At 39.8% G+C, this 13,696-nt stretch overlaps 1 protein-coding gene across 7 annotated transcripts in view; it reads right to left on the bottom strand.

Moving 5' to 3' along the window:
• Positions 1–394: 394 nt before the first annotated feature.
• Positions 395–13,696, bottom strand: part of GALNTL6 (polypeptide N-acetylgalactosaminyltransferase like 6) — a 517,959-nt gene continuing 504,657 nt past the window's right edge. For 4 of the 7 annotated variants that reach the window (XM_083835053.1, XM_083835052.1, XM_083835050.1 and 1 more), the window contains 3 exons: positions 6,838–6,987; positions 2,913–3,083; positions 395–1,275 (listed from right to left, as the gene is read on the bottom strand). In XM_083835053.1, coding sequence (XP_083691179.1) covers positions 1,108–1,275; positions 2,913–3,083; positions 6,838–6,987 — 489 coding nt within the window. In that variant the 3' untranslated portion in view covers positions 395–1,107. Of the gene's footprint in view, positions 1,276–2,912; positions 3,084–4,192; positions 6,149–6,837; positions 6,988–13,696 lie in introns of all 7 variants that reach the window. The other 3 variants (XR_014583969.1, XR_014583970.1, XM_083835051.1) reach the window with 3 other exon arrangements.

A 13,696-nucleotide genomic window follows, 5' to 3' on the forward strand; every position in this document is an offset into this window, starting at 1 on the left:
CTCTGAAACCACCCAACTAGTTTCATGTCGATTTTTCTCTCCAAGCTATCTGTCAAGAACAACATATGATCTCTGCAAAATCTTCAAAGCAGCACTACGGGGAGTCAACACTTTTTTAGGTGATGGCAGTGTACCAATATTAATTTGACTAACCTAGTTCAGCATGCAGTATGCAATTATTTCCTACTCTCATGACGTTTTTTTCTCTTCCTATTTTAAATTTAATTTGTACTTTGGTAAGGAGTCTACCTTTAGAAAAGATAGATAGTACACAAGCCTTCCATTATGTTGCAGCTGCTGATGTTATATTTGTCACTGAAAAAAATCTCACCTTGTGTGACAATGGGATTTGAATCACAACTGCTAAATATACCACGTATAGAAATTTAATTGCTTTACTTTTTTTTTTTTTTTTTCCCAACTGAAGGGGGGGAAATATGAGGACAAAATCTTACAGTTTATTTCATGCTTCACTACAGTGTAATTCTAGACCCTAAGATTTCTACCATTCCTATTTTGGTAATGAATGGAATGTAAAAGGGAGGTATTTAAAATTAATTGCAGCAGTTCTGAGGGTTAAACCTGCTTAACCCAACCTTTTATTAAGAGAATATCAACAGAGCATATGTCTTGTCTGGGGAGTGCTGGGACATCATTATTCTTCCACTAGTATGTTTAGTTCTAAAACCTGGGATTTCTTCAGGTTCCTGTAGCCGTCATGCACACCATATACCCATCCCTAATTATAGCATCTGTTCTGAACTACTCACTACGGCAGGACTTGACCTGAGAAACTCTAGAGTTTTGTTTTACTTTATTAACTTGGAGTACTTTTAAACAGTTCTTAAACAAAGTTTTCCCTTGACCAGCAAGGGAGTTTTCAGCCTGAAGTTCTCATCAGCATCCGGTGAGGCTCCTAGCCAAGTTCTTCAGATACAGTACATCCACAAGGACAGCCTGCTGGCTCTTGCTGTGGCATTTTCTTAATCCTCAGGACAGACTTCCTGGATCTAGGAAATTTAATTCCTGACTCCTTTGACCCAGATGCTGGCGAAAATGTAGTCTGCAGGCTGTATGTAACTGGGTGTGTTCATTTTTTTTTTTTCCCTAGGAACTGGCCTTGCTGTTAAATTTTTCTAAAACAGTTGTATTAATATGTTCAAAAATCCACTGTTGAGTTTCAGATAAAGGATCACATCTGTTCATGAAAATCTTCTTTTCAGCTGGGTTGCAATCTATGCAGCTGCTGCTTACCGGATGGAACAAAGTTTTGTCCTACAGGAATGAGAAAAAAATACAATTAAGTAGCAGATGCCAAGTAATTGGAAGTGTTCTCATTTTACAGAATATGGATTAACACAACCCTGTCTGAAATGATTTTGTATACTCTGTCATAACCTTGGGTAATAACCACAGCTTAATTTATGAAGCTGTAGAGAATCTAGTATTTTTTCCTTGGGTTTTTATTCTCCAAAAAACTGGGGATCAGGAAAGAATGAGAAGACATCTTCTGGTCTTTAGATAATAACTACATAATACAATGAAAAGATAGAATGTCTTTAGGTAATCTTTGCATATCATGTGCTTCCCTGGGCCCCACTTAAATGTCTGAACCTGAAAAGTCTGTTTTTTGCTTGGGTTTGTTTTTTGACAATTTCTACTGTGCTTCTGGGCAGGAGGATCTGTAACAATATGTCTGGGAACTGGGTACTATTCAACTTGATGAAGATGTCAGTAATGAATATTAACTGGAATACTGTGACAGACAGACAGACACAGGACTGATGATCTCAGTTCTCACCCCATAAAACACAGACTTTGCCTGCAGCCTTGATAAGACAAGCCACTGAAGTACTCTACTCCTAAGAAGGAAATTATAACACTGTTTTAGCTCCCTATGGAGATTTTGGGAGGATAAGTATAGATTATGTTGTTTTAAAAGGGATCTTTATGATTATTAGTTTTATTAATTTTACTTCACAAAAATTGAGTTTATTTTTAATAACCTGACTGTGAATCTTTGGTAAAGCAGAAAGTACCCAGATAAGCAACTGGTATTTGTTGGGGAGTTTCAACCTATTCAGTCCATGTAAGCAAGTGGTTGAGAGAGACAGACGTGGGAGTGATTGGTTGGTTTGAAGTTCCCAGGGACTATACAATACAGTTACTGTATCTGTTGAAATAAATTTCAGATTACTCTCAGTAAACCACATGCAGGCTCCAACCTCCTCCATGCCAAACATGACGGTAGTTTAATACTAATCGGGGATGTGCCTGCTTGCCCAGTTTGCAAGAGGAAAAAAGAAAGCTACCTGACAAATCACAGTTGATTAAAAACTCACAGGAGTGCTCTGGGTGCTGAGCGATAATCTTACAGAAACCTCTTGAACTAAAAACAACGCACCATTCAAAAAAAAAAAAAGTAGTAAGACAAAACCAAAACCAACACAATAAGCCAAAAAGAAATAGAAGCCACTTTTGAAAAGGAAAGCTTCTTCTCCTTCTTTTTTGGTTTTAATTTATGAAAGAATAAATTATTTGATTCTGAGGGGTGTGAAACACTGGTAAAGCACAATATCCTTTTTTAGTATTTAGTATATGCAACAAAGAGCAATTTCGAAAGTACGTCATTGTGCTCTCGTTGAGAGTGATGGTGCTTGACCTGCCTGTCACAGACACTAGTATTCACCTCCAACTTTTACCCCGAGGAAGCTGCTAACCACATGTACACACAGGACTGTAAGTCTGAGGGAAGCTGTCAAAGCTAACAGGACTAAACCAAACTGACCGCCTTTGTGTGGATGGGGTGGGTAGGGGCCCATTTTGCTCTATGTCATGTCCTCAGTGTGTCACGAGTGGTCCTACCAGAGCTCCCAAGCACCCTCCGGGGTGGTGTATGTGCCCTTTTTCACCTCACCAGCTCCTCCTGGTCTGTGAGTGACCGATGGATGGCACTGGCTGAAATGGGGAGTGGGCAGTGATGTGGCACAGCTTCCCTGCCTGCTGCGGCGCCTCGCAGGAAGGTGACGTCTGGTTTTCCTCGCATCGTAGCTGGGGACAAGGTCAGCCAAGCTGCTAGGAAGCTAAAGATGGAATACTAGAAGCTTTAATACAGTAGCTAGTACAAGAAGAAAGGAAGCTGTTTCATTGCAAAAAGCGTGCTATGAAAAACACTCCGGCCTTTTCAAAGAGAGCTGGCGGTCTGTCTTCTCACAGAAATAGCCAGGGGATGCAATTTTTGAATGAAGCATTGTTGGTGCCTTCTTTTAGCAAGTCTGGTTATTAGGAGAGAAGAGCGTCTTTCAAGAAGAGGGACATAGTTACTACTCTGGGAAAACTTCTGGCTGACTTAACGATGTATAAAGGCCTATTAATTTATCATCTCCAGCTTACACTGACCTAAGGTCAAAGCCTGCTGTTCTTATGGATTTCAGTGGAAACAGGCTGAGGACTTTAAGGGGTAACAGTTGTGTGTATCCCGGAGAAGAACTTTCTGGGAGAAATATATAAATTCCTCTTTACACCAATGTTAAAAAGCCACAAGGACCCTGTGGAGACCTTTCTAACATCTGAAATGAGCAGAGCGATTTCTTTTTTCTTCTGCATGACGGCAAGTCTGAATATTATTTGTAGGAGAAACTTCTCCATAAGATAATAGGCCTTGGCAGTTCAGGGGGTTGGTAATGAGACACAGAGCCTTTCATTTCTTCTAGGTCACTGCTATAACTATGGCCAAGGTCAACAGCAACTGGAAGTCATTATCAGCTGGTAGCTGCAGTTGTTTATCTGAAATTAGTCAGTAGCCTCAGCGCAGTTTCAGCAGGACAGATGTCCATATGATAAAAACCACTATCACAATGACATGTCTTTGGTTGTCTGAGGAAATAATCTATGGGCCCACTGAGTGAAGAGTGAACTTACTCTTACAGTTTGTCCCTGAAGCTGTCAGGAAAGTATGAACAAACCACGCCATTCTGGGCAGAGTTTTTGACGTTGTCAGTCTAGCATCTATTGTAATCACTACGTTCAGCATAAAATTATAGTATAATGGAACTGATTTTGCACGATTATAACTTATTTTTTAAAGACCTACTAAATCAGCTCTCTCTTGGATACCTGTGCTCTACAAATAGTACTAAGGGGACTAGGGCACATAAATTTTAATCATACTTTATAAGAACTGATGTATTACCTCAGAGTGACACTAAGCTGAAAACCTGAGGCATATTCCTTCACTGGGAGGAATGGAAATTTGTAGACACCGTTGATCTTCATCTCTGGCACGCTTAGGAATTGTAAACAGAGCCAAGGAAATGGCTTTAGATTGGAAAGCCATTATTCTCCAAAATCTCTAATATCTTCAGATTTCTCCCATTGCTCCCAGAATTGTTTACAAAACCCCATTACAGTGTCAATATTGTTTTTCTAGTATTAAACTCACTTCCTTATTTTTCTAATCCACAGTGATGTTCATGATATTACCTGGATTCAGGCTACTTCATCACTTCTTACAGGGTATACTTGGCTGGTTTATTACACACCAATAGTTTGGACTAAAAAAAAATCATTTCTTAGTATCACAGACTTTCTAGACTTTCAATTACTTGCTCAGAGCTCACCAGTGACTTGAGGATGCAAATAATCATGAAAAGAGACTGACCCTTAAATTAATAAAAAACTCGTCTTCTAGTTTTATAGGAATGGCATGACAGCATGATAAGAAATGCTTTATATTAAGCATCTTATAAGATTCTGACAAACAAGGTCATTTTTCCTAATAGATGGGAAGAATTAATGGCAAGATGAACAAATGACCATTAAAAAACTATGGCTTTGGTAAGTCATGCAAAGAACAGAACACAGTTGCTGATCTTCTCTTTCTTTTTCAAAAGGAGACATTTCTTATTTAACCACAGACTATTACTCCTATTTTTTAAGGTGCAATTTTAGTCGCATACTGTCTTCTAGGTAAAGGGCTCTATTATAGAAGCATTAAACTGATATAAGCATCCTTTTGCTTGTTTGGTCTATTTCTCCTTGGGAAGCAGTATATATCCCATTGCCTAGATGTTCCAAAACTAGATAAGGATTATAACATCCGGATTTTTTTTTTTTGGTATAGCTGTACACCAAAAATCTCTACTATAAATCTACCCTGTATCTAAGGAAATAAACACTGTGAAACAATCAAAACCTACTTAATGTGTAGCCAAACTAAAACTAAGCCTAAATAATAATAACGAAATTATATTTTCACTATCAACTACAGTTTCTTTATCTGAAGTTTTATAGTTAAATGGTAAGTACTCATGCAAACTAATCAGCTTGCTGTCAGGTTACTAGTACAGTTGGGATTGTGTCGGTACTTCCATCATCACAAAATTTTGTGGTGTCTTTTGCTGAGATGGAAATGCCTGCCTTGCATTCAGAATTTTTATGAGCCCTGTCAGCCTTCTGGAAATGAAAAATGAAGCTGTGCAGAGGATTTAATAGAACTCACACTGTGTATTTTTTTCAAATGTCATTTCTTTTGGGTTATCTGCTGTATACTGTCCACATCAAAGGTGATGAGCCACAAAGAGGGCAGCTCCAGACCTGCATTTTTCTTATGAACCAGCTACATTAGGCACCACTGAAGTGCTAAAGGTATGAAAGCTTCTTTCTTACAGCTTGGGTAAGCAAAAAGATAAATTGGAAGGGTTCTGAAGCAAGAAGGTATTATAATGGCATTACAAAGCCAGATATGCAGCAATACAGCCATGACAATTTATGTCCTCTAAATATCTGACCCATACATTTTAACTTTATTACAAGCAATACCTCAGCTTCAAAGGGAATGTGTTTCTGGAAAATATTGCATTGCATCTCTGATTAAAAGATAAATACAGTAAAAAAAAGGCACAGGCTAAAAAGTAGGTAGTCAGAAAAAGTATCAGCAAAAAAAGTATGAGCAAAACTATTTTTAATGCTTCTGAATTAGTTTCCTATGAATCATTTCAATCTAGAAAGCACTACTGAGGTTTACGTGGCAAAATCCAATTCCTGGCACTTAGGTCCCAAGATGACAAGGCATAGTGGTCACTGAAAAGTGAAGGATGCAGGAGAGGAAGTCCTTGGTGCTTCAGAGAAATGTATGTCCTTATTCTGCCTGGAATACAGTGTTTATTAGTGAAATGTTTTATCAAGGCAACTTACTGATTAACCATTTTTTAAAAAAAACTTGGTAGCATTACTTGGACTTTTTTTTATTATTATTTTTTAACCCTAAATGAGGCTCTCTCATTTCCTAGACTGACCTCCCATTTTTAGCGATTTATCAAAATGAGCTGAAACTTGGCACATCAAAGTAGTGTCTAAGCTGCTTATCTTTAATTTATAAACTCCTGCCGTCTTTGGGCTTACAGCAGTGCTTTTAATGTTGGTTTGGGTTTTTTTGAGGGAGATATTTCTTCCACTCATAAAACTTAGTAGAATAATAATATTTAACTCATGAGCAGCATTTCTTAATGCTGTCACATTGGATGAAAATACTTCCAATAGTGCCTCTGCTAAAATGACACAAGTGTCTTGAAGTGCCAGAATGGTAAAACACCTTTCAGGGAATGGATCCAACGCAGACACCCTCTGAGCTGGATCAGATCCATTTTCATTTGAATTTGACCTAAATAGCTGAATGCTCAACAGGAACATACTCTAGAGAGATTACCACAAAATTAAATTGGAATAAAACAGCGTGGATTTTAAAACACAACTTCTCTGATGGGAAAACACAAGTCTGCACTAACTTGAATATAGACTCAAGTCTGACCCTCTGAAATGACCCAGAGTGATTCTGACCTTCCTATAGCTCCAGTGCTGGTTTCCCTTCATCCCGTGACAGTCATACAGTGTGACAGGGCTACTGTGCGATATGGCGTCAAAGCAGAACTTCCTGGTGTGAAGTGGCTCCCCAGGGCGGATGTCTTCTCTCCAGCCGAAGGTGAAGAGCTAGAAAAACAATCAGGCAATGCATTAATCTGTTACTAGTGGGAAACGTTTAAAAACAGATGCACAAAGCTCGATGCATGCTGCCCTGCTCTGTACATCACAGCCTCTGATTAAGTGAGATGCTACATGTGTATGATTCAGTGATTCCAACTGCCTTAATTAAAGTGCATCAACAGCAATGCGGAGTAACCCCAGGAAGGCATAATCAGCTGCTTATCGCAGGGAAGGGAAAAATCTCTGATGACACAGTGCTTTGAAGAGGGGAGGGAATATGCTGTGTTAAGCCTTTTGTTACCCCAGTTAAAGGCACACTGGTGCACACGAGATCTGCAGCTACCAGGGACTCAGAAAACCTCTGCTGCTGACACTCCTCTAGCTCTTGTTTGGGTCTGAAGAAGTCACTTAGAGAGATCTTCCCATCCCAGAATATCCTCTATGCTTAATGAACAGTTCCCTTCTGTTTATATGGGATGCTGTTAGCATATCTTCTCTTGACTGTCTTTTTTCTCCAAACAACACACACTAAATGACGGTCTTTCTATCGTGAAACCTGTGAGCTACAGGCAGCTTGTTACAGCTCTTTTTTGCTTCCTGAGAGGAACTGTGGAGGCTCACAGTTAACAGAGGAATTCTTCTCAATCAGGCACCAGCTGTCTGAAATTATGCTGTGACACTGCAGTTGTTCAATCATAAGATGAAGGTGACAGGTCTGACAGCATCAAATTTAAAGATGCAGAGCACATTTTCCTTTCCTGTGGACCAATCCTTGCAGAAAACAGGTTGCAGCTTGAAAATTGCTATCTAGAAGCTCTGCTGAGAGCTGTAAAGTTTTTGTTTTTGTTTTTGTTTTATTTTATTTTATTTTATTTTATTTTATTTTATTTTATTTTATTTTATTTTATTTTATTTTATTTTATTTTATTGTGTAAGTGCTATTCCATGGCTTTCTGCTTGGCTCTTGTTTTTCCACAGTACAAACTGAAGCATAACACCGAGAAAGCGAAGCTCTCTTTAAATGAGCAAACTTTGCTAGTGGAAACCATTTAGCTGTGACCACTCATGTGGAACCGCACACGGGCTCATCACCCGGAATAGCAGCTCCACAGGCTGTGCTCAGGCTGCCTCCAGCACCCCAGCTATCTCATCTCAGGGTAGTTTCAGTACTGCCCTAGCGACCTGCTCCCCACAATGTATACGTTTCCTGGTGTTAGAACCAGTCTCTACCAATCCAGACTAAAGCTCAGTGTAATGTGGGTCTGATCTGGAATACTCCTGCTGTGGTTCCCAGATTTTGACCCTTTCATTGTGATAGCTATTTTCTCTCTGTGGTCTACCTAAAAGATACATCCTTCTAAAATGCTGCATCTTCAATGCTATACCATCCTCTAAACACCGCATTTCAGAGGCATTATTGTTTCCTGTGGTTTGCAGGCACAGAATGCAAGCATATATCTGAATATTTACTTTTTTTCTGGTGTCTCACTGTAAGCCCTTGTTCTGCCTGTTAGCAGCTGTCGTTTCCTATTTACTTCTGTACTGTAGGTTTTCTAGTCAGCATTTGCTCAGTCTGCCCCTGTGTCCTGCTCATTTCTTCTTTCCCCCGGAGTGCATTTTAGATTTATCTGCAGTAAAATGCAGTGGACAGCTTTAACTTCATTTTCAAGCCAATTCCTGCTTCTTAAAAGGTTAAATCTTTCTTCACTTTTATTCATGTTTCTTGGAAGCAGCATCATGGACTCCCTGAAAAATAGGCTACCATTTCACAAGCAAAGTCAGAAGTAAGATTTGATACAGGAAAAAAAAGCTATAATGTTGCATCTTTAGAAAAAGGGAAGCCTGAGATGATTTTCCTTTAAAGGAAAAAACAGCAAAAGCAATTTCCTCTCTTTTGCTTTACTTTTCTACAGCCAAGTAATAAACCTGGAGCTCAAAGCGATGAATAACAAATACCTAGAGAAATGGTGTGGAACAGTAGTTTTGCAATATTCTCATTCTCATGACTATTTTGCAAGAGAGAGGTCCTCTTGCAGCGCCTTTCTCATCTTTCCCAGTGGCTGGCTCTCCAAATTTTTCGTTCTGTGCATCATCGGTGAGCTGAGGGGCCATTCCTGTTGCTCTCTGGACCTTGGCTCAAGGACTACTGCCGCACTGAATGGATCAGTACACCTGAAAAAACTAAAGCTAGCTTTTACATCAGATCAGACTGATGCAGGGTATCCCTTTGCCCTTCTCACTCCTGTGTAGTTTCTGAAGACCGCCAGGGCTGTATTCTGTTTGAAAGTCAAGAATCTTGACTTGGTAATACTTAGGGTTTTTTTTATTCCCTTCCACTGAAAAATGGGATCTGTGTAATACTAGATCTTATTGATTAGACTAACACAGATTCCTTCCCCTCCTTCTTAGCCTGATGTTTTGTAGCACAGTTGCATTTACAAATTAAAAAGTACATCTTCTCCACAGTGATACTACTGTAAAACAAACCTTGTTAAGAGGCAGAAACTCAACTTTAGAACTAAGAAAGAAGGAAAAAAATGACTGGAAAAAAAGGTTATACTTCTCTCTACACACAATTAGTATTAAAATTTATAGAAAATATTAAAACTTATGGATAAAATTTGAAGGCCTGTGTCCTTCCAATCTCACCATTCTATGATATCCTCCATTACACATCAAATCCTGTGTACTTCAACACTAAATCTGGCCGATATAAAAATGATCTTTCCTCTGCATAATGCGTAACAATGCTATGTGTTATTAGCTGTGGTCCTGAGCACATAACGCTCTGCTCTGCCACCATCCATCACTTTGGATGTTGTTCCTTTGGCCCAAGCTGTTAGGAGCCATCTGAGCCTGACTTCATGAGAAACGGATGAACCCTCTGTACTCCTTCATTCACTCCCATCCGTTTCCAGATTTGAAACAAGGCTGCAAAGAGATTTCCAAGCACATTAGAAACAGATAGCAGTCTGTCTTTTCACTCATAGTTTCCAGGGCTGCTGCTCCCTGTCAAGTTCAAGAAACTCTCTCTGCTTTTGGCTCCTTCCTCCCTCCTCCTCCACCTCCTGTCCTACCACAGACCCTGTAAAACAAGGCCCCATCCTCTGTGTTTGCAAACAAGTATTTTCTCAGCCTGTGTGCTTTAGCTTTTGATGAGGCCTAGCCCTGTCACAGGACAACTTGGAAAAATACAGCTTTCCATCTATCTAGTTTTTTAAGAAGAGCTTAATTTGTAACTGGCACTGGGCCTGAAAATTGATTGCCTGACACAGCCACTGTTTTGGGACTGTCTACAGGACAAAGGCCCTTTTGAAACCATTAATGCTCTCCAGCTTGACAACATTGGTTGGTTGCTTGCTGCCTGGCCTCAGCGACCGTTGTGCTCAGGCCATAGCACAAGATTTAAGCAGACAACATGTGCCCTGCACAAAGACAAAATGTCACATTTGTGAACTAGACTCTGACTTGAGTTTTTATCTCTGAGAAGACAGAGCTGGGTGGGTTGCACAGCTACTGGCTGGGTTGGGCTGGAGATGATGCCTGTCCACTCACTCCCTGGCCAGCCTGGAGGACTTGAGAAGACAAAGAAGATGCTTGCCACCACATCATTTGCTGCTCTTTGGTTGGCCCCAATTTCCCCTCAAACCAGGTAGTAGTTCTGGGAAGAGGGAGGTGGAAGATTACCAAGATGTGCCACCGTCCTGCCCCTTTTCTTCCTCTCTGTTTTTTAATTCTGAGGAAGTTTCCAGAAAGCTCAGTAACAATCACCTTCACTTCTGATTCTTGTCCTATTTACCAGAAAAGGTGCAAGACATCCACGAAGCTTTTGCCTGCTGTTTGCTTTTAAAGCTCTGGGGTGGAAGGTCTCCTTCCTGGGGGCTGCTAAGGGGCTGAATCAAGGAGCACAAGGGGTTGTGACTCTGTCTAGTGATACCATCAGCACTACCACCTGCTACACCAGTCATATAACATATTTTTCCAAAGAACTCCCTGTAAATTTACACCACAAGTTACAAGACCAGCTCAGTGTCAGTCTACACTACTTGAAATATGACAGTAAAATACTTGATATTTTCATCAACACTGCTAGTGTCTACTGGCATACATAGAAATCTGGTAAGCAACAAATTCAAGAAGGTACTAGCAATAAGGAGGAGCTATCTGAGGGCTGGTGAGCTCTTTTGCATTTCTTCCCAAATACTCTAACAAAGTTGATCTTCATAGCTTACTGTGGGTGCAAGTAGAAGATCGCCTTCTTTCTCCTTGGGAGCTGCTTCATTAGACTGTGATCTTAACATCTACTGCAGGTAACGTTCCTGACTGTGTAGCCTTTGGGATTGAGTAAGGACAGCTAGTCAAGAAATTTTCACCTAAATATCCCAATCTAAAATATACCTTTGTGGGATTTTTTTTTCCCTACCACCTGTCACTAACACAAAGGCAGATTTTGCTTGCCAGGGTGGAAATTGAGATTTTGCCCTCTGGGTTCCTGAGGACCTACAGGATACAGAGGCATCAGCTACAGCTAGAGCAATGGAAAATTGGCTGCTAACAACCGTGCACACAGTCACTCCACTGAGGAAAACTTTAAGAAAATGAAGGGAAAGGATGCTATCTTGTTTCTGAAAAAAATTCAAGCCCTGCATCACCAAAATGTTTTTACCTTCCCAAATTAAACATTTTCAGAATTTCTCTCCTACAAGAAAACCGAAAATTCTCCTCTGGATAATCTGCATGTACTGTAATTTTCTATGGGATAGAAATTCTGAGTTTCAGCCAAGTCTACTATCTAGTCTGCTTTGTCTTTAAGTTTATGAGATTCAAAGAATCACAGATTCTGTAATTCTTTCCTTTCTTTCTTAATTGGCGTCTTGAAAACCCATACCTTGCACAGACTCACTCTTGAAATCCACCAGCTGGATGAATGTGTCTTGTATTAGGAGTCTGAATATTTGACTACAATCAGTTTCATTTTGTTTCTAAACTAATCATGAAACCAATAGGATATTAAAAGTAACAAGATTATGCAAATAAAGAGTTACCTAGTAATACAGTAATGGATGTTATGCCTATCATCTTTATTCTAAAAGTTCTATTTTCTAGTTTTAGAAAATAAAGGAGAAAGTGAAGTGAACTTTTTCTAGGAGAAAGTGAAATTATACTTATGTTACCCTAATTTTCTTCTAGGGATTCTTCAACAGTTCTCGTGATTTCTGGGATTTACATTGACAGGTAGATAAACTAATGGCACCTATGCTCCTATCAGTTGGAACAGCAGCTTTTGAATGTGGTCCTGTCTTCTGGGACAAAAACAACAACAAAAAAAACCACAAATAAACAACACACCACAAATGAATCCAAACAATCCCCATGTTAGCAAAGGAAAACAGACTATTTTGAGGGTTAAATAGCATTATTATTATTATTATTTGATGGGGCAGGGTGTGTGGGGGGGAATTTTAAAGCCATTAATTTTCATCCTCCTCTGTCAGAGCTGAAAAGCTCCTTCTTTTCTGGTTGTCATCACGGAGAAGCTCCCAACGATGCTAATTCATTAACCTTCCCTGGGGCCCGTTTGTGTTCAGCTTGTCCGGAGCTGCCCTCTGCTGCTTGTTTTCTGAATTACACACTTTAAACAGTAGCTCTTGGAGAAATGTGTAAGAAAAACGAACAATCAGCTGTGGGATCCTGCTCCTGCCCCTCTTAAGCAACCCAGAAAAGTCACTGAACTGTTCAGCAAATTGAATTAAATGTCTTGGCTTGGATTTTGGCAGTCCTCGTCCAATGCAACTGTACCATGCTGTTCAGAAAAATGTTCCCTTGCAGTGTTTTGAACGCTATTCTGCGGCGAGAAGGTACGTGCTGTTCTACTCCAGCCTCGCAGAAATAATTCATGATTCCCTCGAGGCACACGTCAAGCAGTTTGGGAGGTTTCATAGTTCTGGCTCAGCACTTTGAGGTTGGTTGAACTTGTTCTGTGTTAACTTAACCCTATTTATCTTAATGAAGTCACTTTTTGTTATTAGTGTAGAATAAGACTATTGCATTGAATCTGTTTCCAAGCATCACGATGTGCTGGAATGCGATGAAACACAGAGTCCTTCCTGATGGTCTTCTCCCTTTGTGTCCCTTCCCTTTCCTCACCAGAACTTGCTCCTTCAAATGATACTTTAAGCCTCCCTTTTTTTCTGCTTCCCTGGTATTTTTTTGTTTCTTTTAACAACTTTTCATCCAGTTTTCTTCCCTCTTTTCTCTTTCCTCATATCTGGCTTTGTCAGGACTCCCTCTGTTCTTGGTGAGGGTTTGGACCTCTTTATGTTTGCAGATTTTGAAACTAGAGAGGCCACAATGATGGTCTGGACCATACAAATTCCTTTAAATAGTTGTTTGAATTGCTGGATGTCTTTCATAAAAAATAAAATAAAATATATATTTATCTACGTCAGCACCCTATCACTGTGCTTTACCTTTGCTAGCTATATGAAGAAGCCTTCTTTCAGCAATCTCCTCTCCCTTGTGTTGGCACTTATCTAAATTGTGATCATTCTTTAGCTTCTTAGCTTCATTCACTAACACACCTCCCCCTGCATTTCTCAGTATCCTCAGAGAATGATTTTTTGACCTCAGCACTTCAAATATCCCTCAGAACTCCTCTCTCCTGAACTTTTAATATCTATAGAAGTGCCATGTATGACTGCCAAGTCAATTTTTC

The sequence above is a fragment of the Anser anser genome, assembly GCF_964211835.1.
Source record: "Anser anser genome assembly, chromosome: 4".
NCBI lineage: Eukaryota > Metazoa > Chordata > Aves > Anseriformes > Anatidae > Anser > Anser anser.